The following is a 26,418-nucleotide window of genomic DNA, read 5'->3' as shown; positions in this document are numbered from 1 at the left end:
TCCCCCTCCGTTGGCGCGAGTCCCCCTCCGTTGGCGCGAGTCCCCCTCCGTTGGCGCGAGTCCCCCTCCGTTGGCGCGAGTCCCCCTCCGTTGGCGCGAGTCCCCCTCCGTTGGCGCGAGTCCCCCTCCGTTGGCGCGAGTCCCCCTCCGTTGGCGCGAGTCCCCCTCCGTTGGCGCGAGTCCCCCTCCGTTGGCGCGAGTCCCCCTCCGTTGGCGCGAGTCCCCCTCCGTTGGCGCGAGTCCCCCTCCGTTGGCGCGAGTCCCCCTCCGTTGGCGCGAGTCCCCCTCCGTTGGCGCGAGTCCCCCTCCGTTGGCGCGAGTCCCCCTCCGTTGGCGCGAGTCCCCCTCCGTTGGCGCGAGTCCCCCTCCGTTGGCGCGAGTCCCCCTCCGTTGGCGCGAGTCCCCCTCCGTTGGCGCGAGTCCCCCTCCGTTGGCGCGAGTCCCCCTCCGTTGGCGCGAGTCCCCCTCCGTTGGCGCGAGTCCCCCTCCGTTGGCGCGAGTCCCCCTCCGTTGGCGCGAGTCCCCCTCCGTTGGCGCGAGTCCCCCTCCGTTGGCGCGAGTCCCCCTCCGTTGGCGCGAGTCCCCCTCCGTTGGCGCGAGTCCCCCTCCGTTGGCGCGAGTCCCCCTCCGTTGGCGCGAGTCCCCCTCCGTTGGCGCGAGTCCCCCTCCGTTGGCGCGAGTCCCCCTCCGTTGGCGCGAGTCCCCCTCCGTTGGCGCGAGTCCCCCTCCGTTGGCGCGAGTCCCCCTCCGTTGGCGCGAGTCCCCCTCCGTTGGCGCGAGTCCCCCTCCGTTGGCGCGAGTCCCCCTCCGTTGGCGCGAGTCCCCCTCCGTTGGCGCGAGTCCCCCTCCGTTGGCGCGAGTCCCCCTCCGTTGGCGCGAGTCCCCCTCCGTTGGCGCGAGTCCCCCTCCGTTGGCGCGAGTCCCCCTCCGTTGGCGCGAGTCCCCCTCCGTTGGCGCGAGTCCCCCTCCGTTGGCGCGAGTCCCCCTCCGTTGGCGCGAGTCCCCCTCCGTTGGCGCGAGTCCCCCTCCGTTGGCGCGAGTCCCCCTCCGTTGGCGCGAGTCCCCCTCCGTTGGCGCGAGTCCCCCTCCGTTGGCGCGAGTCCCCCTCCGTTGGCGCGAGTCCCCCCTCCGTTAGCGCGAGGCCCCCTCCGAGGACGTTAGCTGCAGCTTGGTTCTCTCAGGCCGTGATTATACCAGAAATGGCACGCAGCTTCAAAACAATAAAATGCAATGAAAGCGCGCACACCAACCGCGACAGTAGCGCAGCGACGAGCTGCAACGCTTCTGTCTCGTGAAGAGATTTGAGATTTTGTTTTTTCACAAGCGACGGCCGCATCACATGATTTGCCTCTGGCCAATCACAGTGCATCTTAAACAAACCAATCACACACCCATGTATAGGCATAAAGACACCCCCATGTCTCCCTGCAGTAGTGCTACAAATCGCTTATATACTGTGTGTGTGTGTGTGTGTGTGTGTGTGTGTGTGTGTCTGGATCTGGCCGTGTCTCCCTGCAGTAGTGCTACAAATCGCTTCTGCGTGTGTTGCCATGCAGTGCTACAAATCGCTTATATAGTGTGTGTGTGTGTGTGTGTGTGTGTCTGGCCATGTCTCCCTGCAGTAGTGCTACAAATCGCTTATATAGTGTGTGTGTGTGTGTGTGTGTGTGTGTGTGTGTGTGTGTGTGTGTGTGTGTGTGTGTGTGTGTGTGTGTGTGTGTGTGTGTGTGTGTGTGTGTGTGTGTGTGTGTGTGTGTGTGTGTGTGTGTCTGGATCTGGCCATGTCTCCCTGCAGTAGTGCTACAAATCGCTTATATACATATACATTGTGTGTATATGTATGTACTGTATGTCTTTATTTGTATAGCGCCATTAATGTACATAGCGCTTCACAGCAGTAATAGTTACAATCAAATAAATAATAAGATATAAATAACACAAAGGGAAGAAGTGCTTCAGACATAAAAGTAACATTTAGGAAAAGGAGTCCCTGCTCCAAAGAGCTTACAATCTAATTGGTTGGTAGGAAGAACATACAGGGACAGTAGGAGGGCGTTCTGGTGTGTGTGTGTGTGTGTGTGTGTGTGTGTGTGTGTGTGTGTGTGTGTGTGTGTGTGTGTGTGTGTGTGTGTGTGTATCTGGCCGTGTCTCCCTGCAGTAGTGCTACAAATCGCTTATATACATTGTGTGTGTGTGTGTATCTGGCCGTGTCTCCCTGCAGTAGTGCTACAAATCGCTTATAGTGTGTGTGTGTGTGTGTGTGTGTCTGGATCTGGCCATGTCTCCCTGCAGTAGTGCTACAAATCGCATATATACATAGTGTGTGTGTGTGTGTGTGTCTGGATCTGGCCATGTCTCCCTGCAGTAGTGCTACAAATCGCTTATATACATAGTGTGTGTGTGTGTGTGTGTGTGTGTGTGTGTATCTGGCCGTGTCTCCCTGCAGTAGTGCTACAAATCGCTTCTGCGTGTGATCATGTAGCTACGATGCCGTCACCGCATCGCTGTGCAGTTTCTGGTATAATTGAGGCCTCGTGTAAGCCCGGCACCCTCTATTTCTACAAATTCTCTCGCACGGAGTCCCAGCCCTCGAATGTCCTTTTCTTACGGACTTCCGAGAAATGTTTCCAGAATCCGGGCCGCAATAAAGCATTTTGAACGTTGCGTGTTTTTGTGTTCGATTTGAAAACGAGATTTCTCTAGTCTCTCTGTCCAGCCCGCGTTGTGTGTGGCGAGGGCATTTTCTGATTTAAACCACACATTGTGCGATGGATAAACGCTTTTATTTACTTTTGTAGGCTTCCTCTGTGCTTAAAATGTTTGCCGTCTCTTACTTCCAAGAACTTGCATGTACTGTAAAGCATCTTTGTATTTAAGGACCACATAGAAAACATCTTAAAGCCTTTTCAGTTAACCAATTTGTGGTAGGTTTATATTTAAGAACCGTAGGGGCTAAACGCATCTTTAGACAACTATTCTTTAAAAAAGGTTATTCTGGGCTGTTTGGTATAACCGGACCCGGTGCATTTCCATGATCTTCCAAGGAGGGGTGGCCAACTCCAGTCCTCAAAGGTCACCAACAGGGCAGGTTTTCACGATATCCCTGCTTCAGCACAGGTGGCTGTCAGTGACTTGTGCTGAAGCAGGGATATCCTGAAACCTTGCCCGTCGGTGGCCCTTGAGGACTGGAGATTGCCTAACCCATGCTCCAGCGTTAGAAAGTTTTCCTCGCCACTGCCAATCTACAATTGGGTAAGGGAGGACCACAAGCGGAACGCTACCGGGTGTGAAACGCGTGGGATATAGTCTTGTCCCACGATGAGATCCGTAGTCGCACCAGGAAGGGCCCTGACCAAAAGATGCGGATCGCATCGGGCGCTTCGGCACCTGGTATCCAGGAGGAGGGACTACGCACTGTGCAGTTGGGCCTTTTATCAATGGCATTATCATCTGATTTATTTAACGATTAAATAATGTACTACAGCAGTGATTCCCCACAGGGGGTCCGTGAATGTCTGAGGGGTTGGCCAAAAATAATGTGACGGTGATGTCCGGGATTGTGGTGGGTTCCTGAGCCCGGGTGAGCACTGCGCGCCTAGGAAGGTCCCAAACAGCACCTTACGGCTACGATTATTCCGGATGCCGCTGGGCGGCAACCGAAATCTAATGTCCTGAAACTAGTCCAAGCATATGCATATCACGCAAACTAGGTTTGTAAGACGGAACGGACCTTACGCAAGCTGTACGTATAGCAAGTAGCCCAGTGTTGTGGGGCTCAGTCCTGTATTCACATGAAGCCTAATACATGAAGGTGGAGGATGTTGGTAGTAACTTTCAAACCGGTGTAGAGCATATCCGCATACCTTTGGTTCACGATGCTCCTCCTCCTCCTGTTCCGGGGAACGTGATGAAGCTGACAAATCCAAACTGGTTACTCGTACAAAGAATATAGCTGGCATAGGGTTCAGTAAGTTGTACGCTCGATAGAATGATTTGTCCGTTCCAATCGCGTGCATCAATCCCAAGAGTTCGTGCATAGAAAAAAAAAAGAAGGCAGGGTTGAGTACCGCTAACAAAAGCCGGGCTGGAGGCGGGTTCAAATAAGTTATTTATTCGGCATGTAGCCAAACCGCATACAAACGTGATAGTCCTCCGACGCGTTTCCTGCCTCGGCGACACTTTATCAAAGACTCGATTACTGCGGGAGCTTCCAAAGCAATTCCCCACAATGCTTTGCACCCACAGCAGCAAGGCATTCTGGGGCGTGGCTTTGGAAGCTCCCGCAGTTATGCACAGCTATTCCCCCTCCCCCATGCTGCCTGCACGCACTGAGGGGCAGTTTGGGGCCTTTATTAAGCGTGTGTTCCCCCCCCACGAGCTCAGGACACGATAATGCCTGGGAGCAGTCACACGGGGTTATTTGCGATGGTCTGGCGAGTCGGCGATGAGATGGATTAATTAGGGGGGCACAACGTGCAAAAGGTGGGGAACCCCCTCGACTACAAGACGTCGGGCTGTTTGTTGAACGTCTCTTTTTGTAAAGAGGAGAAATCGTTTAAGCAGCTGCACCAACCCACCCACAACGGCTAACCACCTACTGTATTATTATCATCATTGTACTGGAATCAGTCTCAACACCCAGTATTTATGCAAAATGTGTTTGGACTTTCTGTGAACTGGGGTGTGTGTCTCTGTGTCGTCAGGTGTATATAATGTATAACCCTGCTCGCTGAATGTAACCATGTATTTGTCTTCATAACTCTGTGCCCAGGACATACTTGGGAACGAGAGGTAACTCTCAATGTATTACTTCCTGGTAAACCTTTTTGTAAATAAATAGACATGGGGACGCTTCTCATTTATAACACACACACTATATATATATATATATATATATATATATATATATATATATATATATATATATATATATATATATATATATATCCCCCTGAGGAAGGTCCCATTTTGTAGGACCGAAACGTTGGGTTTCTGGATGTATTTTTGCTGTCACTAATACACTTTGATCTTCAACATTGAGTGCTGTCTCTTGTTTACCAATCCTTGGAACGGTAACGTATAACTACATTCTCTATATGGGACGTGCACCTGTGGCTTAACAGCACCTATTGGAGTGCCAACTGCCTTATCTGACTATATATATATATATATATATATATATCAAAAAATAAATAGATGATACCGTTCTGTGGCTAACGAAATGCTTTTATTTGTGCGAGCTTTCGAGATACACTGATCTCTTCTTCCGGCGATGTTACAATGAATGAAGCAAGCAAAAGGTATACTTAAACAGTGTCTCTTGGGATGTTATCTGTGCTGGTCCTTCCCCCAGTGTGGATGTGTTTTATGGCTGGAGGTGTCAAAAGGTTCCTGAAAGCAAGTAATGAAAGAGTGTGTATGTGTATCAGTGTGAATAAAAATGAATGGAGAGCCCACAGTATATATAGTGCTTTACAAAAGGTGTGTGAGTGCACACACACCTTTTGTAAAGCACTGTATATACTGTGGGCTCTCCACTTTGATAAAGTTGCATTTGTTGCGACGAAACGCGTCAGGGACGTACCTTACGACATTACGTCATCACGCTGTGTGCATCCTTTACGGCCGGGGAGCACATGTAGTGATTTGAAGGCCTAACTCTGATGCCAGAATTACCTGGATGATTTCGAGTGAACCGGAGGGATTGCGCTGTTTACCCTTGGAATATATGTGCAGGGCTCAACAAATTCTAAAAAGAAATATATATATATATATATATATACATACATACCCCGGTTTAAGGACACTCACTTTAAGTACACTCGCGAGTAAGTACATATCGCACAGTAGGCGAAAACAGCAGCTCACGCATGCGCCTGTCAGCACGTCCTGAACAGCAATACCGGCTCCCTACCTGTACCGAAGCTGTACGCAAGCGGGGAGGCTATAGAGCCTGTTACACATGCGTTATTTACATCAGTTATGCACGTATATAACGATTGCAGTACAGTACATGCATCGATAAGTGGGAAAAGGGGAGTGCTTCACTTTAAGTACATTTTCACTTTACATACACGCTCCGGTCCCATTGCGTACGTTAATGCGGGGTATGCCTGTACAGTATATAGATGTGTGTGTGTGTGGTATGTATATATTTCATTTTTTTTTATTACACCCACGTTTATATAACGTATAGTTCTTGCTCTGCTGCTGGATTACGCCCTGTGCTATCTGCATTCACGTACAGTTTCACGTAGAAGTCCTCGCCCGTCTTTCCGATAGGTGCCCCGTCTTGTTGTTGATCCATTGTCTTGTGTTTGAGCGCAATGATTTGCTTCGTCCCAACCACAGGTCGCTGCTTTGTCCTCTGTACGCTTTAGCAGTCCCCCTCGCCATATCCCAGTTGCACGTTCTTACCTCCTGAGTTATACGTTTGCGGATTATCTGGCGCAGCTCTGCGGATTCGATTCTCGCTTCGTTTCTTGGCACCGGTAGTAACCGTTTGGTCTCGGCTGATCTTCTCTTGTCCTGTTCTTTTTTTTTTTTTTTGTTCTGCGCTTTCAACTCCCAGATATGGAAGGCGCCAATGGCCCTCGTTCCCCGGAGGCTGGGTTGTCTCTGGGTCTGACGCGTGCGTTATTATTGGTGTCGCGCTCTGCGGGGCGCGCCCGTTTGCAGAGAGCGCTCGGTCAGTGAGATGGGAGGGCAGCCACTTGGTGGCCACTTGCAGTCTCTGCAGCAGCGCTGACCTCGGGACATCTCTGTGCTGGGCAGGTGTGCTCCAGTGAGCCGGGTCTCTCACCGGGGGGCAACTCCATGCACTCTCTCTCTCTCTGAGACGCACACAGATGGAGTCTCGGACACACAATGCATTCATACTGGGCTCTCCCATGTCTACCCTCTTTAGTCTATTGTCCTCCCCACTCACCCACCTCTTGCCTCTTCTTGCCTCTTCTCCACCGCCCTTGCCTCTTCTCCCACCCCCCTTGCCTCTTCTCCCACCCCCCTTCTCGCCTCTTCTCTCCCCCCCTTCTCGCCTCTTCTCTCCCCCCTTCTCGCCTCTTCTCTCCCCCCCTTCTCGCCTCCCCCCTCTCTCCTCTCTCGCCTTGCCTCCCCCCCTCTCTCCTCTCTCGCCTTGCCTCCCTCCTCCTTCGCCTCCCCCTTCTCTCTCTTCCTACCCCTTCTCTCTCTTCCTACCCCCCTCTCTCTCCCTCTACCCCCCTCACTATCTCCCCCCTCTCTCTCTACCTCCCCCCTCTCTCTCTCTCTCTCTACCTCCCCCCCTCTCTCTCTACCTCCCCCCCTCTCTCTCTACCTCCCCCCTCTCTCTCTCTCTACCCCCTCTCTCTCTCTACCTCTACCCCCTCTCTCTCTCTACCTCCCCCCCTCTCTCTCTACCTCCCCCCCTCTCTCTCTACCTCCCCCCCTCTCTCTACCTCCCCCCTCTCTCTCTCTCCCTCTGCCCCCTCTCTCTCTCTCCTTCCCCCTTCTCTCTCTCCCTCCCCAATCTTTCCCTCCCCCTCTTTCTCTCTTCTCTCCCCTTTTCTTCTCCCCTTTTCTTCTCCCCCTCTCTCTTTCTCTCTTCTCTCCCCTTCTCTCTCTTTCTCTCCCCCGCCCCTCACCTTGCTCTCCCTCTCACCGCTGTCTCCCCCTCTCACATGCCTGCGCTCCACCCCTCTGTTATTATCAACACTCTCATTCCCCCCCCCGCCCCCCCCTTCTCTCCCGGCACAGAGTGAGACCTGTAGTTAGCTGATAACGGGGTGAGCGCTTTCTGACTCTCGGATCTCGCACACAGCTCTGTCGCTGTGGCACCCGTCACTCAGTCTCTCTGTTGTGTCTTGTCTGAAGTTGCTCAGTTGCCTCCACTCTCCCTGCTGTTGCCAGTGTCTCTCGCACGCTCTCTCTACCTCAGTCTCGCACGCTCTCTCTTCCTCCAGGCTCTTCGAGTTTTCCTTTCCCCTTTCCTCCCACTTTCCTTTTTCTCTTTTTAATCGGTCTTACCCATCCCCTCTTTCCCCCCTCCTCTCTCTTCCCCCCTCCTCTCTCTTCCCCCCTCTTCTCTCTTCCCCCCTCCTCTCTCTTCCCCCCTCCTCTCTCTTCCCCCCTCCTCTCTCTTCCCCCCTCCTCTCTCTTCCCCCCTCCTCTCTCTTCCCCCCTCCTCTCTCTTCCCCCCTCCTCTCTCTCCCCCTCCTCTTCCCCCCTCCTCTCTCTCCCTCCTCTCTCTTCCCCCCTCCTCTCTCTTCCCCCCTCCTCTCTCTTCCCCCCTCCTCTCTCTTTCCCCCCTCCTCTCTCTTTCCCCCCCCCTCCTCTCTCTTTCCCCCCCTCCTCTCTCTTTCCCCCCCTCCTCTCTCTTTCCCCCCCCTCCTCTCTCTTTCCCCCCCCTCCTCTCTCTTTCCCCCCCCTCCTCTCTCTTTCCCCCCCCTCCTCTCTCTTTCCCCCCTCCTCTCTCTTTCCCCCCCTCCTCTCTCTTTCCCCCCTCTCCTCTTCCTCTCTCTTTCCCCCCCCTCCTCTCTCTTCCCGCCTCCTCTCTCTTTCCCCCCCTCCTCTCTTTCCCCCCCCCTCCTCTCTCTTTCCCCCCCCTCCTCTCTCTTTCCCCCCCCTCCTCTCTCTTTCCCCCCCCTCCTCTCTCTTTCCCCCCCCTCCTCTCTCTTTTCCCCCCCTCCTCTCTCTTTTCCCCCCCTCCTCTCTCTTTTCCCCCCCTCCTCTCTCTTTTCCCCCCCTCCTCTCTCTTCCCCCCCCTCCTCTCTCTTCCCCCCCTCCTCTCTCTTCCCCCCCCTCCTCTCTCTTCCCCCCTCCTCTCTCTCCCCCCCCTCCTCTCTTCCCCCCCCTCCTCTCTCTTCCCCCCCTCCTCTCTCTTCCCCCCCTCCTCTCTCTTCCCCCCCTCCTCTCTCTTCCCCCCCTCCTCTCTCTTCCCCCCCCTCCTCTCTCTTCCCCCCCCCTCCTCTCTCTTCCCCCCCCCCTCCTCTCTCTTCCCCCCCCTCCTCTCTCTTCCCCCCCTCCTCCTCTCTTGCCCCCCCCCTCCTCTCTCTTGCCCCCCCCTCCTCTCTCTTGCCCCCCCCCCTCCTCTCTCTCTCTTCTTCTCCCCCCTCACTCCCCCTCTCTCTACCCCCCCCTCTAAGTATGAACCTTCTTTCCCCCTCTCTCTGAACATTTCCTCCCCTCTCTCTGGTGGAAGGGGGGGTTGGAGCGTAGTCCTCTCTGAGTTGTGGCCCCCGGGATGTCTGCCCTGCAAAAGTTGGAGAGTTTTGCCTCGCGTGTCTTCAGCCGGGGGCCCCGCAGCCCGGCCCCGGGGAGAGAGCCGCCTCCCGCCCCCGCACCCCAGGAGACCCGCCTGTCCGAAGGCCTCCTCCGCTGGGACCAGGAGAGTGAGTGCATGCGCGGGGGGAGAGGGGGCTGGCACCTGAGACTCGGGGCGCAATGCTCTGCAGGTCTGTAGCAGAGGAGGGGGTAACGTTGCAATGCTCTGCAGGTCTGTAGCAGAGGAGGGGGTAACGTTGCAATGCTCTGCAGGTGTTTGGCATTACGGGGGATCCGTGATGCTCTGCAGGTCTAGCTCCTAGGATTTCATGATACTCTGCGGAGCTCTGGCTAACTATTACTCTGCAGGTCTCCGGGGTTATGCGATGCTCTGGCACGGACACGTTACGCGATGCTCTGCAAATCTTAGTGTTATGCTATGCTCTGCTTGCACGCATAGGTACGCGATGCTCTGCAGGTCTCTGGGGTTATGCGATGCTCTGGCACGGCCACCGTTACGCGATGCTCTGCAAATCTTAGTGTTATGCTATGCTCTGCTGGCACGCATAGGTACGCGATGCTCTGCAGGTCTCTGGGGTTATGCGATGCTCTGGCACGGCCACCGTTACGCGATGCTCTGCAAATCTTAGTGTTATGCTATGCTCTTCTGGTACGCGATGCTCTTCAGGTCTCCGGAGTTACGCTATGCTCTGCAGAGCTCTGCTGGCACGCACAGACACGCGACGCTCTGCAGGTCTCTTAGGGTTACGCTATGCTCTGCAGCGCTCTGGCACGCACAGGTACGCGACGCTCTGCAGGTCTCTTAGGGTTATGCTCTGCAGCGCTCCTGGCACGCACAGATACGCGACGCTCTGCAGATCTCCGGGGTTACGCTATGCTCTGCAGAGCTCTGGCACGCACACACGCTCTGCAGGTCCCTTAGGGTTACGCTATGCTCTGCAGAGCTCTGGCACGCACAGATACGCGACGCTCTGCAGGTCTCTTAGGGTTACGCTATGCTCTGCAGAGCTCTGGCACGCACAGATACGCAACGCTCTGCAGGTCTCTTAGGGTTACGCTATGCTCTGCAGAACTCTGGCACGCACAGATACGCGACGCTCTGCAGGTCTCTTAGGGTTACGCTATGCTCTGCAGAGCTCTAGCACGCACAGATACGCGACGCTCTGCAGGTCTCTTAGGGTTACGCTATGCTCTGCAGAACTCTGGCACGCACAGATACGCGACGCTCTGCAGGTCTCTTAGGGTTACGCTATGCTCTGCAGAACTCTAGCACGCACAGATACGCGACGCTCTGCAGGTCTCTTAGGGTTACGCTATGCTCTGCAGAACTCTGGCACGCACAGATACGCGACGCTCTGCAGGTCTCTTAGGGTTACGCTATGCTCTGCAGAACTCTGGCACGCACAGATACGCGACGCTTTGCAGGTCTCTTAGGGTTACGCTATGCTCTGCAGAGCTCTGGCACGCACACACGCGACGCTCTGCAGGTCTCTTAGGGTTACGCTATGCTCTGCAGAACTCTGGCACGCACAGATACGCGACGCTCTGCAGGTCTCTTAGGGTTACGCTATGCTCTGCAGACCTCTGGCACGCACAGATACGCGACGCTCTGCAGGTCTCCGGGGTTACGCTATGCTCTGCAGCGCTCTGGCACGCACAGATACGCGACGCTCTGCATGCCTCCCTTATCACACCCTCTCAATGCACAGTTAAGAGTGTCTCTAAATAACTCTGGTCACAGTGCTGTGTAGGGGAGGGGGGATGGGGTCCCCATCCTATGTGGCCCTGTCCCCTCCGCAGAAAGCTTCCTACTCTGCGATGCTCTGCAGCGTAATCTCTATGTCACCAACTTCCTGATTTTCCTGTGGTCTTATCAGTCTGTTCTACTGCTCTGCATGATATCTGTCACTGTGTCACCCTGCGGGGGGAGGGACAGACTCCATGTCCCATAGCTCCCTCCTGTCTGTGTCACTGTGTCACCCTGCGGGGGGAGGGACAGACCCCATGTCCCATAGCTCCCTCCTGTCTGTGTCACTGTCACCCTGCGGTGGAGGGACAGACCCCATGTCCCATAGCGCCCTCCTGTCTGTGTCACCCTGCGTTGGGAGGGACAGACTCCATGTCCCATAGCTCCCTCCTGTCTGTGTCACTGTGTCACCCTGCGGTGGGAGGGACAGACCCCATGTCCCATAGCTCCCTCCTGTCTGTCACCCTGCGTTGGGAGGGACAGACTCCATGTCCCATTGCCCGCTCTGTCTTTGTCACTGTGTCACCCTGCGGTGGGAGGGACAGACTCCATGTCCCATAGCTCCCTCCTGTCTGTGTCACTGTGTCACCCTGCGGTGGGAGGGACAGACTCCATGTCCCATAGCTCCCTCCTGTCTGTGTCACCCTGCGGGGGGAGGGACAGACTCCATGTCCCATAGCTCCCTTCTGTCTGTGTCACTGTGTCACCCTGCGGGGGGAGGGACAGACTCCATGTCCCATAGCTCCCTCCTGTCTGTCACTGTATCACCCTGCGGTGTGAGGGACAGACTCCATGTCCCATAGCTCCCTCCTGTCTGTCACTGTATCACCCTGCGGTGGGAGGGACAGACCCCATGTCCCATAGCGCCCTCCTGTCTGTGTCACCCTGCGTTGGGAGGGACAGACTCCATGTCCCATAGCTCCGTCCTGTCTGTGTCACTGTGTCAACCTGCGGGGGGAGGGACAGACCCCATGTCCCATAGCTCCCTCCTGTCTGTGTCACTGTGTCACCCTGCGGTGGGAGGGACAGACCCCATGTCCCATAGCTCCCTCCTGTCTGTGTCACCCTGCGTTGGGAGGGACAGACTCCATGTCCCATTGCCCGCTCCTGTCTTTGTCACTGTGTCACCCTGCGGTGGGAGGGACAGACTCCATGTCCCATAGCTCCCTCCTGTCTGTGTCACTGTGTCACCCTGCGGTGGGAGGGACAGACTCCATGTCCCATAGCTCCCTCCTGTCTGTGTCACTGTGTCACCCTGCGGGGGGAGGGACAGACTCCATGTCCCATAGCTCCCTCCTGTCTGTGTCACTGTGTCACCCGGCGGAGGGAGGGACAGACTCCATCTCCCATAGCTCCCTTCTGTCTGTGTCACTGTGTCACCCTGCGGGGGGAGGGACAGACTCCATGTCCCATAGCTCCCTCCTGTCTGTCACTGTATCACCCTGCGGTGGGAGGGACAGACCCCATGTCCCATAGCGCCCTCCTGTCTGTGTCACCCTGCGTTGGGAGGGACAGACTCCATGTCCCATAGCTCCCTCCTGTCTGTGTCACTGTGTCACCCTGCGGTGGGAGGGACAGACCCCATGTCCCATAGCTCCCTCCTGTCTGTGTCACCCTGCGTTGGGAGGGACAGACTCCATGTCCCATTGCCCGCTCCTGTCTTTGTCACTGTGTCACCCTGCGGTGGGAGGGACAGACTCCATGTCCCATAGCTCCCTCCTGTCTGTGTCACTGTGTCACCCTGCGGTGGGAGGGACAGACTCCATGTCCCATAGCTCCCTCCTGTCTGTGTCACTGTGTCACCCTGCGGGGGGAGGGACAGACTCCATGTCCCATAGCTCCCTCCTGTCTGTGTCACTGTGTCACCCGGCGGAGGGAGGGACAGACTCCATCTCCCATAGCTCCCTTCTGTCTGTGTCACTGTGTCACCCTGCGGGGGGAGGGACAGACTCCATGTCCCATAGCTCCCTCCTGTCTGTCACTGTGTCACCCTGCGGGGTGAGGGACAGACTCCATGTCCCATAGCTCCCTCCTGTCTGTCACTGTATCACCCTGCGGGGGGGAGGGACAGACATGTGGGAGATGGCTCCCTTCTCGCTGTGTTACCCTGCGAGAGCGGGACACACTTCCTGAGCCCTAGGACATACGGAGAGAGGGGAATCCAAGCCCACTAAGCTCACAAGTGTCGCCCTCTAGCACACGTGCCCAGCTGAACCGGTTTGTTCGGGCGCTGCCAAGGTTTGGGGCTTGTGGGCACGAGGCGTGGTCAAGGTTATGTAATGGGTGGGAGGGGGACATTGCTCAAGCGTGGTGTGACTTGGCAGCGCTGCAATACCTTGCTATTCATCCCTGCGGCTGTGCGAGCACAGCGATCTCTCACTGCTCTGTGACCTGCGGGGAGAGGGGCTGACTCCTATGTCCCTGCTGCCACTGTGTCACCCTGCAGGGGGGATACACCATTCGTGGGATATAGGTCCCTGCTGTCACTGTGTCACCCTGCAGGGGGGATACACCATTAATGGGATATAGGTCCCTGCTGTCACTGTGTCACCCTGCAGGGGGGGACACCATTAATGGGATATAGGTCCCTGCTGTCACTGTGTCACCCTGCAGGGGACACACACCATTCATGGGATATAGGTCCCTGCTGTCACTGTGTCACCCTGCAGGGGGGATACACCATTCGTGGGATATAGGTCCCTGCTGTCACTGTGTCACCCTGCAGGGGGGATACACCATTCATGGGATATAGGTCCCTGCTGTCACTGTGTCACCCTGCAGGGGGGATACACCATTTGTGGGATATAGGTCCCTGCCGTCACTGTGTCACCCTGCAGGGGGGATACACCATTTGTGGGATATAGGTCCCTGCTGTCACTGTGTCACCCTGCAGGGGGGATACACCATTCATGGGATATAGGTCCCTGCTGTCACTGTGTCACCCTGCAGGGGAGATACACCATTAATGGGATATAGGTCCCTGCTGTCACTGTGTCACCCTGCAGGGGGGATACACCATTCATGGGATATAGGTCCCTGCTGTCACTGTGTCACCCTGCAGGGGGGGACACCATTAATGGGATATAGGTCCCTGCTGTCACTGTGTTACCCTGCAGGGGGGGGGACACCATTAATGGGATATAGGTCCTTGCTGTCACTGTGTCACCCTGCAGGGGGGATACACCATTCATGGGATATAGGTCCCTGCTGTCACTGTGTCACCCTGCAGGGGGGGTACACCATTAATGGGATATAGGTCCCTGCTGTCACTGTGTCACCCTGCAGGGGGAATGCACCATTAATGGGATATAGGTCCCTGCTGTCACTGTGTCACCCTGCAGGGGGGGGACACCATTCATGGGATATAGGTCCCTGCTGTCACTGTGTCACCCTGCAGGGGGGATACACCATTAATGGGATATAGGTCCCTGCTGTCACTGTGTCACCCTGCAGGGGGGGACACCATTAATGGGATATAGGTCCCTGCTGTCACTGTGTTACCCTGCAGGGGGGGGGACACCATTAATGGGATATAGGTCCTTGCTGTCACTGTGTCACCCTGCAGGGGGGGGGGGACACCATTAATGGGATATAGGTCCTTGCTGTCACTGTGTCACCCTGCAGGGGGGGGACACCATTAATGGGATATAGGTCCCTGCTGTCACTGTGTCACCCTGCAGGGGGGGGACACCATTAATGGGATATAGGTCCCTACTGTCACTGTGTCACCCTGCAGGGGGGGGACACCATTCATGGGATATAGGTCCCTGCTGTCACTGTGTCACCCTGCAGGGGGAATACACCATTCATGGGATATAGGTCCCTGCTGTCACTGTGTCACCCTGCAGGGGGAATACACCATTAATGGGATATAGGTCCCTGCTGTCACTGTGTCACCCTGCAGGGGGGGACACCATTAATGGGATATAGGTCCCTGCTGTCACTGTGTCACCCTGCAGGGGGGGGACACCATTAATGGGATATAGGTCCCTGCTGTCACTGTGTCACCCTGCAGGGGGGGGACACCATTCATGGGATATAGGTCCCTGCTGTCACTGTGTCACCCTGCAGGGGGGATACACCATTAATGGGATATAGGTCCCTGCTGTCACTGTGTCACCCTGCAGGGGGGGGACACCATTCATGGGATATAGGTCCCTGCTGTCACTGTGTCACCCTGCAGGGGGGATACACCATTAATGGGATATAGGTCCCTGCTGTCACTGTGTCACCCTGCAGGGGGGGGACACCATTCATGGGATATAGGTCCCTGCTGTCACTGTGTCACCCTGCAGGGGGGATACACCATTAATGGGATATAGGTCCCTGCTGTCACTGTGTCACCCTGCAGGGGACACACACCATTCATGGGATATAGGTCCCTGCTGTCACTGTGTCACCCTGCAGGGGGGATACACCATTAATGGGATATAGGTCCCTGCTGTCACTGTGTCACCCTGCAGGGGGGGATACACCATTAATGGGATATAGGTCCCTGCTGTCACTGTGTCACCCTGCAGGGGGGGATACACCATTCATGGGATATAGGTCCCTGCTGTCACTGTGTCACCCTGCAGGGGGGATACACCATTAATGGGATATAGGTCCCTGCTGTCACTGTGTCACCCTGCAGGGGGGGACACCATTAATGGGATATAGGTCCCTGCTGTCACTGTGTCACCCTGCAGGGGGGGTACACCATTCATGGGATATAGGTCCCTGCTGTCACTGTGTCACCCTGCAGGGGGGGACACCATTCATGGGATATAGGTCCCTGCTGTCACTGTGTCACCCTGCAGGGGGGGGACACCATTCATGGGATATAGGTCCCTGCTGTCACTGTGTCACCCTGCAGGGGGGGGACACCATTCATGGGATATAGGTCCCTGCTGTCACTGTGTCACCCTGCAGGGGGGACACACCATTAATGGGATATAGGTCCCTGCTGTCACTGTGTCACCCTGCAGGGGGGGGACACCATTCATGGGATATAGGTCCCTGCTGTCACTGTGTCACCCTGCAGGGGGGGGACACCATTCATGGGATATAGGTCCCTGCTGTCACTGTGTCACCCTGCAGGGGGGGACACCATTAATGGGATATAGGTCCCTGCTGTCACTGTGTCACCCTGCAGGGGGGATACACCATTAATGGGATATAGGTCCCTGCTGTCACTGTGTCACCCTGCAGGGGGGGGGACACCATTCATGGGATATAGGTCCCTGCTGTCACTGTGTCACCCTGCAGGGGGGGACACCATTCATGGGATATAGGTCCCTGCTGTCACTGTGTCACCCTGCAGGGGGGGTCACCATTAATGGGATATAGGTCCCTGCTGTCACTGTGTCACCCTGCAGGGGGGGACACCATTAATGGGATGTAGGTCCCTGCTGTCACTGTGTCACCCTGCAGGGGGGGACACCATTAATGGGATATAGGTCCCTGCTGTCACTGTGTCACCCTGCAGGGGGGGATACACCATTAATGGGATATAGGTCCCTGCTGTCACTGTGTCACCCTGCAGGGGGGGACACCATTAATGGGATATAGGTCCCTGCTGTCACTGTGTCACCCTGCAGGGGGGATACACCATTTGTGGGATATAGGTCCCTGCTGTCACTGTGTCACCCTGCAGGGGGGATACACCATTTGTGGGATATAGGTCCCTGCTGTCACTGTGTCACCCTGCAGGGGGGATACACCATTCATGGGCTATAGGTCCCTGCTGTCACTGTGTCACCCTGCAGGGGGGACACACCATTCATGGGATATAGGTCCCTGCTGTCACTGTGTCACCCTGCAGGGGGGATACACCATTCATGGGATATAGGTCCCTGCTGTCACTGTGTCACCCTGCAGGGGGGATACACCATTTGTGGGATATAGGTCCCTGCTGTCACTGTGTCACCCTGCAGGGGGGACACACCATTCAAGGGTCATGGGTCCCTGATGTCTGTGTCACTCTGCTGGGGGGGCCGACGGGTCTGACTTCTTGGTTCCTTCGGTCTGTCACCGTGTGTGCCACCCTAAAGAGGGAATTCACCCTTCAACGGACATGGGTCCCTGCTGTCTATCACCCTGCAGGGGAGCGGGAGGTCCCTGCTGTCTATCACCCTGCAGGGGAGCGGGAGGTCCCTGCTGTCTATCACCCTGCAGGGGAGCGGGAGGTCCCTGCTGTCTATCACCCTGCAGGGGAGCGGGAGGTCCCTGCTGTCTATCACCCTGCAGGGGAGCGGGAGGTCCCTGCTGTCTATCACCCTGCAGGGGAGCGGGAGGTCCCTGCTGTCTATCACCCTGCAGGGGAGCGGGAGGTCCCTGCTGTCTATCACCCTGCAGGGGAGCGGGAGGTCCCTGCTGTCCATGTCACTGTCACCCTGTGGAGCGTGGGACCGACCGATGTCCCTTTTGCTCTGTCATTGTGTGTTGAGGGGAGGGGACTCTGTCTCTGTGTAGAGGGGGTGGGGGGGTCACACGAGTTGATTTAATTTTGCTGCTGAGGGCAAAGTCTCCATTACACTGCGATGGCACCGCTAGGACTGGACAGGCTCTGGGTGCAATGGTATACAACCCAGAACCGCTAGGACTGTACAGCTGTGTGTGTATGGATAGGCGGCTCGGGAGCCTCCAGGACTACTCCGGCCCGGGGTGTGCGGACACAGAACCCGGCACACCTAGGGCTCAGCGCCTGTGGATAATGAGCCTGGCAGGTATTGCTTCGCTGTGGGGGGTCAGTCGCCCATTAGAGTGTCAGCTCTGCGGATGAGCATGTGACTCCCAAGTCCTGATCTCCCCTTTTCTCTCTCTCCCTCTCGTTGTAGTGAAAGAATTTCTGGCCAAAGCAAAGGAAGATTTTCTGAAGAAATGGGAGAATCCAGCACAGGTAAGGTGTGCGTGTGTGTGTGCGTGTGTGTGTGTGTGTGTCAGGATGATTGGGGATCAGTGAGTGAAACATACAGTTTGCAGCAGAAGTGCAATTCACTGTGGTTTATTTTGCCCAGACTTAAAATAAACACTTGCGGTTACACTGTCCCTTTAAGGCAATGTAACAAAAATAAAACCTACTCCATTAAGGAGGCTAAGTAAACAAAATAACTCCACTAACTGCCATCCGTGACCAGCTAAGGCTGAGTCCCCGGTAGTCACAGCACAGCCTTCTATGGGGCAGGCCCCAGTGACTCTGTGGGTGTGTGGGGGGGCGCAAAGCGCTGTGACGCGTACGCTGGCAGGGAAGACCAGAACTTTGTCTTCACGTGCCGCGACGCGGTCACGTGGCGGCACGCAGCCAATGGCAGGGCAGATATGCCCTGTCATGGCTGCGCCCCTCCCTTGCACTCCCCGAGAGCTCCCCAACAGACCGCCGATCGCGGCTGTAGTTGCTGCACGCGCGGCCAGGCGGGCGTGCATCCGGGAGGCCTGGGGCCGCAGCCTAAGCTGTGTCAGCCTGCGGTGGGAGGGGACTGTCACAGGAGACCAGACATTGACACCTTTTGTTCCAGGATCATACATTGAGCAAACCAGGTAAAGTAAAATACATTGTAAAAGGCATACACACAATGATACACAAACTACATAAGAAGAGACACACTTACTTGGGAACTGGAGTAAAAAAACTAGACTTTCCTAGCTAATTGACACGTTAAACAAGAGTCTTTCTTTGACCGGGACTTAGCTGGAAATGTCCTGGACCCCAAATCGGCATGAAGTTCCAGACGCCACCGCTCCCTTCTCTCGGGAGGACTTGGCTTTTGCTTGACCGGGACTTAGCTCCAAACGTCCTGGAACGGAAATCGGCTTGCAATCCCAGCCGTGACCGCTACGTTTCGTTTCTGAGAACTTGGGCGCAAAAAGCGGGACTTAGAAAATATTCCGGGTAGGTTTTTCTGAAGCCGGTGCCTTGCTATTTCCGCAAGAGCATCTTTTTCCGCGTTCAAAAACCCCGCCGTACGCTTTGGCGCTTGAGAATCTGCCGGGTGATTTGCTGGGAGCTTTCTTGTAGTACTTTGGAGTGCATTCACAAAATACTACATCCAATCACAGCGTGGGAACCTTCTTACCAGCCAAAAAGAGCGACGCCGGTCCTGTGAAGCCGGGCAAGCGGGTTTTCTGAATCTGCCATGGGACATGCACAAGTTTTCCACCTAGTCCCTTGCTATTCAGATGCCACCCGCTGGGTTAGGCTTCTCCAAGTCTGGTGGGGCAAATGGTAGTCCGGAGGACTTCCATTCATCCCAGGACGTGGGTACTTGAGCCCTTCCCTCTACAGAGACACTGGCTGTACTCTCAGCCTCTGTGTGAGACACTGGCTGTAATCTCAGACTGACAGCCTTCTCCCAACCTCTGCGTGAGACATTGGCTGTACTCTCAGACTGAGCCTTCTCTCAGCCTCTGTGTGAGACACTGGCTGTACTCTCAGACTGACAGCCTTCTCTCAGCCTCTGTGTGAGACACTGGCTGTACTCTCAGACTGAGCCTTCTCTCAGCCTCTGCGTGAGACACTGGCTGTACTCTCAGACTGACAGCCTTCTCTCAGCCTCTGTGTGAGACACTGGCTGTACTCTCAGACTGAGCCTTCTCTCAGCCTCTGTGTGAGACACTGGCTGTACTCTCAGGCTGACAGTCTTATCTCAGCCTCTGTGTGAGACACTGGCTGTACTCTCAGCCTCTGTGTGAGACACTGGCTGTACTCTCAGCCTCTGTGTGAGACACTGGCTGTACTCTCAGCCTCTGTGTGAGACACTGGCTGTACTCTCAGACTGACAGTCTTATCTCAGCCTCTGTGTGAGACACTGGCTGTACTCTCAGCCTCTGTGTGAGACACTGGCTGTACTCTCAGCCTCTGTGTGAGACACTGGCTGTACTCTGACTGACAGCCTTCTCTCAGCCTCTGTGTGAGGCTTTAAAAATTGACCTTACTCTTTCATGAGTCTGGAAACAAAAGGCATTCCCTGGTCTGTGAAGTGGAAAGGTAAGTGCACGCTGGCTGTCACAGATCTCCTATGGCAATCTCTCTTCAGTGCTGCTCCCCGTCCCCCGGGATCAGCGGGGCTGGAGAACACTCACAAACACACAAACAAAAGAATGGGGGCACAAAAGAAGAGAAACGATCACTAAAAAGTGCAAAAAATATCAATTTATATAGGCATATATTAAAAAGTGGAAGGGAGAGGTGCATCCAGAGCAACAGCAAAACAGCCCAATGACGTCACAGTCCAAAATTGAACATCAAAGCTTTATTGGAGACACAGTGGACACAGCAGGCTGCAGCACAGCCTCCTCCTCTCCATGTTTCACGCACACAGGCGCTTCGTCTCGGAGTGATAATTAAATAGTACACAACTTACAATAAAACCTGATCATGCGGATCCTAACACACCAAGCTTGTAAACTCCACGAGCGGGACGTCCGCAATCAGAGCAGAAAAACCCCTCTCCGGATAGTAGATGGTAAAGCTGAGGGGAATCTCCAGACCGGCATCTCCGTGTGAAAGTTTCTGCACTGGTGGGAAGCTGTTGGGCGTATCGCGTCGTCACGCCACTGCCCAGCATGCACTGGCACTCCTACGCGTTTCGTGTCACGTGGGACATATCGTCAGGGGGTAGCCATTCTAACCATTGGTTCTCACGAAGTACAGCCAGCTAACCAATGGGATTCCCTGGTCTCTCAAAATTTCCCCAGCAATCCTGATTCGAGAAATGACTTGGACCAATTCTTTCACTACGGTTTGTGGAGGCAGTATTGTGCCGGGGAATAGCCTCGGTACTGTGTGCCATAATCAAGTATTATTAGAATATGTAGATGTCCCACAGTGGATTCTTCCAAAGGACCGACCGACTCCACAGCGATACGTTCAAATGGGACTTCAGTAACGGGTATGGGTGTTAATGGGGCTCTTAGTTGGTGTTTTAGGGCTGCCAACTGACAAAATCTTCCAAATAAGGAGGGCGCAGCTTGTCACCGCGTGAGTATGTGAAATAAACAAAAAATACAGTGTGTGTGTGTGTGTGTGTGTGTGTGTGTGTGTGTGTTCCCACTTACATATTTTCCTTTAATATCAGGCAGAGGGAGCAGCTCAGGGAGTAACGACACTGACTGGCACTGAGTTTGAAGCAGGTGGAACCTAGTTCAATTCCCGGTGTCGGCTCCTTGTGACCTTGGGCAAGTCACTTTATCTCCCTGTGCCTCAGGCACCAAAAACATAGATTGTAAGCTCCACGGGGCAGGGACCTGTGCCTACAAAATGTCTCTGTAAAGCGCTACATAAAACTAGCGGCGCTATACAAGAACATGTTGTTATTATTATTATAATAATAATATCAGACACATTGTCTCTCTGTTGGGAGCCAGGGGAAAAGGTTTCTTCCGCTTTGTATCCCAGTGAACGAGATGAGAAGAGAAACTCCAATGGTGAGGTCATATCTGAGACAATTGTATTCTAAAAGTAACAGGTTTACAATAACAGACTCACATTTTGCACATGTGGAGCGCGCATTGGGGAGGTAAGTGTCTCTTTCCGGGCTCTGCCTGCTCCCTTCCGCCCTCGTCACTTCCTGCGACGTCACAGCTATAGGCGTAAGTTCCAGGACTAGGCTCGCTCGGCTGCCAGAGCTCCAGCATGTAGGCCGCGTCAACGGTTATTGCGACCGCTCGCGGCGCGATCAAAAGGATGTGCCTCTATGAGGCCGTCCTGAGAGCCCGCGACCAGAAGCGCCAGCGTTCGTGATGTGCGAGGAAACAAATACATTTGTTTTCTCGCGCGACGGCCGGGTCACGGGAGTTGGTTCGCCCAATGAGGGCGAACCAGCTTCTGTGATGTCACAGCCACGGCACGCCCCCTCATTGCGTTCTATTAAAGCGCACAAATCACTGAAGCTAGAGGCAAGGGTGAAGCCACTAGGTCGGTCGGGCGCCGCACTCACCCTGCATGGACTCGGCGCGCTACACGTGAAAAAGTTTGTCATTGTAGACCTGTTACCTGATACACTTCACTGAAGAAACCTTTCCCCCGGCTCCCATCAGAGAGAGAATGTCTCTCTGGTACGCCAGATTTTAAGGAAAATATGTGAGTGGGACCACTCGCGCGCACACCCCACTCGCGCGCACACCCCACTCCTAGGCCCAAAATACGTCCTCGGGATTCCCTAGTGGGTTCTCTCTGCCCCCCTGAGACAGGTCTAAAACTTCCCCTGTACGAGAGCTGCGCGGTAGTACCTGTTCCAGCTCTTGGGCCACTTTACCACCCTGTCCTTATTTCCTTCTCGGAAATGATGTATTGTCTAGGAGGCTTTTGCGTCATCTTCTGCCATGGACCCCATTAACCTCAAGAACGTGGCTAAAAGTACCTCGTTGCTGTGGACCATTGACCGGTTCCCTTTCAAAATGACTGAGATGCCAAGGTCTGCTAAACTACCTTTCCCGTGTTCCCTGCCGGTCTACCAGTGCTTCTGGATGCCAAGCCCAATTAGCACCTGTACCTGATACAGCTAGATCCTCGTCAGTCCTTGTGTCACATTAGTTTAGTGATGCCTATCCGTGAGCCTTTCTTTGTCCTCCCTTCGTCCACTTCTTCGTTGACACTTTTTACATTTCTCAGAGATCCAATCGGGATGGGCGAATGGACAAACATTAAGCGGCCTTCCACTTGTGGACTTGGGTTTCAGGGTCGGAGAGTGGTTCACTCTGGGGGCAACGGAGCTTGAACCAGTGCTTCAAAACCCTGTCAAATGACCGCCTAGGATTAGAGGGTACGGTAATTTTAGGATGGCGGCCACAGTTGTTTGGGTGGTCTGACCGGACAGGCCTACCTCTGCTGGAGGAGTAGCATATTGTAGTGTGCTCCCATGTACACAAAAGTACCCTGATCTAATCTGGACGCAGGTGGGATGGCTTAATTCGATGACGTGAGACCAATGTCATGTCTCGCCAGGAGTCCACAAGACTTATTTTCCCATTCTACAGAACGAACGTGCGGAAAACATGGTTCGTGTTGCCACTCAATCATACCAGTCCACCAAAGTCTGTGTCACCAGCACTGTGACGGTAAGGGCAACCTGGCCAAGCACGTTTAAAGGGTAAGCCCGGCAGTGGCCCTTACCTGTCCAGACGGATGCCTATGTTACAGGCTGAAATCCCATGTTGTTGCAGCCCAAATGGGTGTCCAGTGTGGTCCTGGGTATCGCCCTGTAAGGCCATTTATTCCCCATGCATATGTAATGTGCTCGTGTGACTCCTTGTGTGGGCCGGTGCTGGTAATGCACTTAGCCAGCCAGCACACAAAGGAATCTGGGCCTGCTATGTAAATGTGAGTTGGACGAGGAGCTTGGGGCACTGGAGGAGTGTCGACAGGTGTTGATTCAGGACAAGGGGAACATGCAGCAGGAGTGTCAATAACTGAGGTTTATTTTGTCCACAGAATTAAAATAAATTACAGTTGTGCGTACACGGTTCCTTTGAAGGCAAAGTAACAAAAATAAAACCTACTACACTGGAGACTTACACAAAACAACTTCACGGGCTGCCAATACTGGCCAGCCCAGCTGGTTCCCAGCCCAACACGAAATAGTGTAACCGAGCTCCATGGGTTAACCTCCCCCTCACAGGCATAGTAACGCAATCAGCACAGACCTTTCCCAGGTGGACTTGCGGGACTCCAGGCTGATAGCTTTCTCTCAGCCCTCCGCAGAGGTTAACCCCCTCACGCTGGGAACAAAGCACGCTGTAACTGTCTGCTGGCGTCTGACCCTGTCACTGTGTGTGTGTGTGTGTGTGTGTGTGTGTATATGTGTGTGTGTGTGTATATGTGTGTGTGTGTGTATATGTGTGTGTGTGTATATGTATGTGTGTGTGTGTGTGTGCGCTCTTCTAGGCAGGGATTTTCTTTCCTGTTTGATTTTGCTTGTTTAACACACATCCCCAGTATAAAGTTTAAATACTTCAGTAATAATTCTAATTACTCTTACAGAGGTAAAGGGACGGGTTCACAGTGTAGTGTAGGACGCAGCGCCGTAGCAAGCGCTTGCAGCCCGGCGCGGGTGCCCATAGAGGGCGCGATGGCTGACGTCACGCGTTACGCGATCGCTGGAAGTCAAAGGATTTTGACTTCTTCAGCGATCGGCGCGTGACGTGAGCGGTTCAGCCAATGAGGGCGAACCAGTCGCGTGAGGTCATGGCCACGCCCCGCAAAACTCCCACCACGCCCCCCACCCCCCGTCGCAATCTCTCTCCCTGGAGGACCGCAGATCTCGGTTAGCGCTGTGCACGCACCGCACGGCCGCCTTGCTTGCCGGCGGCGCGTGCAAGTCACTGCACTGCGGTCTACAGTGAGCTTGTTTCGGCATGGGGGGGGGGGGCGTGACCAAAACAGGTCGGGTGGGCGCGGGCACGACGTGGGGGGCTAGACGATTACACACAGGCACACCAAGCCGCCTCCCTCCCGTAGCTCCAGACAGCTCCCCTCCTTCCCTCCTCATTGGCTGCCTCGCGCACCACGTGACGCGTCGGCGCTTCTAATCACCAGAAGCTTGTAGCTCCGGCCGGCTGGCGCGCCACTGCACGTAGTCAGCCACGTCGGAAGGAGGCAGCGGGGACCTCCAGACTGGAGGTAAGGGGCTGCTGGCCCGCACGCGCACAGCGGGTCCTCAGCCTTACTATAGAGGCAGCCTAAAACAGTGTAAGGTGATAGCCTATGGTGACAAAGGGCGGCTCTATAAAGGTCTAATATGTATATGTATGGTATAATCCAAGGCCCAATATCTACATCGATAAATGTATTTTAAACCGCTATGTTTGCGCAGTAGAAATGGCTAAGCGGCCGAGTAAGCCAAGATACCCCCCCTGCCCCCGGGGGTATCAAAGGGCATCGCGACAGCGACGACTGGAGGCGACATCTTGGAGCAGCAACACAGCTCGTATCTTGGCCTACTGGATATAGATATTTGGCCATGGATTATACCACTGCACCCAGGGATTCTGGGAGATGACATGCAAATGAGCACACAGTGTCACCTTTTGCTCCAAATCCATTGTAACACGGAGCCCTGTAAAGATCACGCCTGCCGCGTAAGGCTAAGATTATAGTGAGGGGCTGTCGCACGCGCCTCTTGCCAGAGCGATGGGGGAACTCGGCATCCAGCGATTGGGGAGGCGACGGCGGACGCGTCACCAGGCTGGTTCGCCCTCATTGGTTGAACCGCGGCGGTCACGCGCAAAAAGACACAATAGTTTGTCTTTTTTTTAAAACTGTCGCGCAGTGACGTTTTGCATCAGTGGCGCGCTGTGTGGGTGGCGTGCGGTGTGGGTGGGTGGCGCGCGGTGTGGGTGGCATGCGGTGTGGGTGGGTGGCACGCGGTGTGGGTGGGTGGCACGCGGTGTGGGTGGGTGGCGCGCGGTGTGGGTGGGGGGGCCTCATAGGGAATCGGACGGTTCATATCGCACAAGCACTATAATCTCAGCCGTACACGGCTTTTCAGCACAGCCTGGGTTACAGAAGTGCAGAGCCAGTAACCCAACTCACAGACAGCTTTTTCCACCCGCTGAGTCTCATCTGCGAGAGGCTGGTTATACAGGGTTTGCAATGGGAAACTGTGATAGATTTGTAACCACACATGAAATAAATGAGTTATATTGGGTAAAAAAAAAAAGAAAAGTGAAATATCAAAAATGCCGCTAATCCTCCCTCCCAAAGATTGCTATTTTTGTTTCGTCGCTCAGTATGAGTTTCCCCCCCCCCCATCTTGTACTGTAAACTTGAGCTGCTGCTCGGCCCACAGGACGCTCTTGTTTTCGTTGCTGCGGGTGCAGATCCGGCTTCTTCGTCTGAATCCTTCCTTTCAAGGCGCAGTTAAATAGGGCCCCGGACATGGTCAGCGCTTCTGCGCTGACCCGCGCTGCTGCTCGGCACTGAGCCCCTGCAGCCGCAATGAGAGCGGCTTTAGCAGGGGCTCGCGCACGCGTGCGGAAGCGCGCGTCTCACCGAGTCTTCAGATTTTCCCGCTTGCCGGAGCGCAGGGCCGGTCACGTGAGCTCGTTCGCCCCAACGAGGGCGAACCAGCTCCGTGACGTCACTGGCCCGCCCCCGACACGCCCACGGACGGAGCGCTGTGTAAGGCCAGGGAAAGCACCTCAGCGCGCCTCCGCACTCGGCAAACAACTATGTCCCAGGCCTAGTTTGACGATGACGAACTGTTGTCGCTCGTCGTACCACCAGCGCGAAGAATAGCTTCGGTGTCGTCTGATGATCGCCTCCTATTTTCGGCACAGGGACAGTGGCGTTTCCCTCCTGTCACCTCGTGGAGTTGTGCCCTTTATTTCCCCCCTCTCCTTCCTGTTTTGTAAACACTGTCTTCACAAGCTTGTAAACGCCACTTTCCACTGCTCCTCCACCAGTCATTCCAGGGGCGGCCAACTCCCCGTCC

At 55.0% G+C, this 26,418-nt stretch overlaps 1 protein-coding gene across 13 annotated transcripts in view; it reads left to right on the top strand.

Annotated features, from left to right (window-relative positions):
* The window catches only part of PRKACA (protein kinase cAMP-activated catalytic subunit alpha), a 72,178-nt gene that overhangs the window by 20,739 nt on the left and 25,021 nt on the right, over positions 1-26,418 (top strand). For 6 of the 13 annotated variants that reach the window (XM_075577343.1, XM_075577340.1, XM_075577345.1 and 3 more), the window contains one exon: positions 17,824-17,888. In XM_075577343.1, coding sequence (XP_075433458.1) covers positions 17,824-17,888 — 65 coding nt within the window. Of the gene's footprint in view, positions 1-9,105; positions 9,369-17,548; positions 17,716-17,823; positions 17,889-26,418 lie in introns of those variants that run through there. The other 7 variants (XM_075577347.1, XM_075577349.1, XM_075577348.1 and 4 more) reach the window with 3 other exon arrangements.

Source organism: Ascaphus truei, chromosome 20 (assembly GCF_040206685.1).
Source record: "Ascaphus truei isolate aAscTru1 chromosome 20, aAscTru1.hap1, whole genome shotgun sequence".
Taxonomy (NCBI): domain Eukaryota; kingdom Metazoa; phylum Chordata; class Amphibia; order Anura; family Ascaphidae; genus Ascaphus; species Ascaphus truei.
This window is presented reverse-complemented; position numbering and strand designations above follow the sequence as displayed.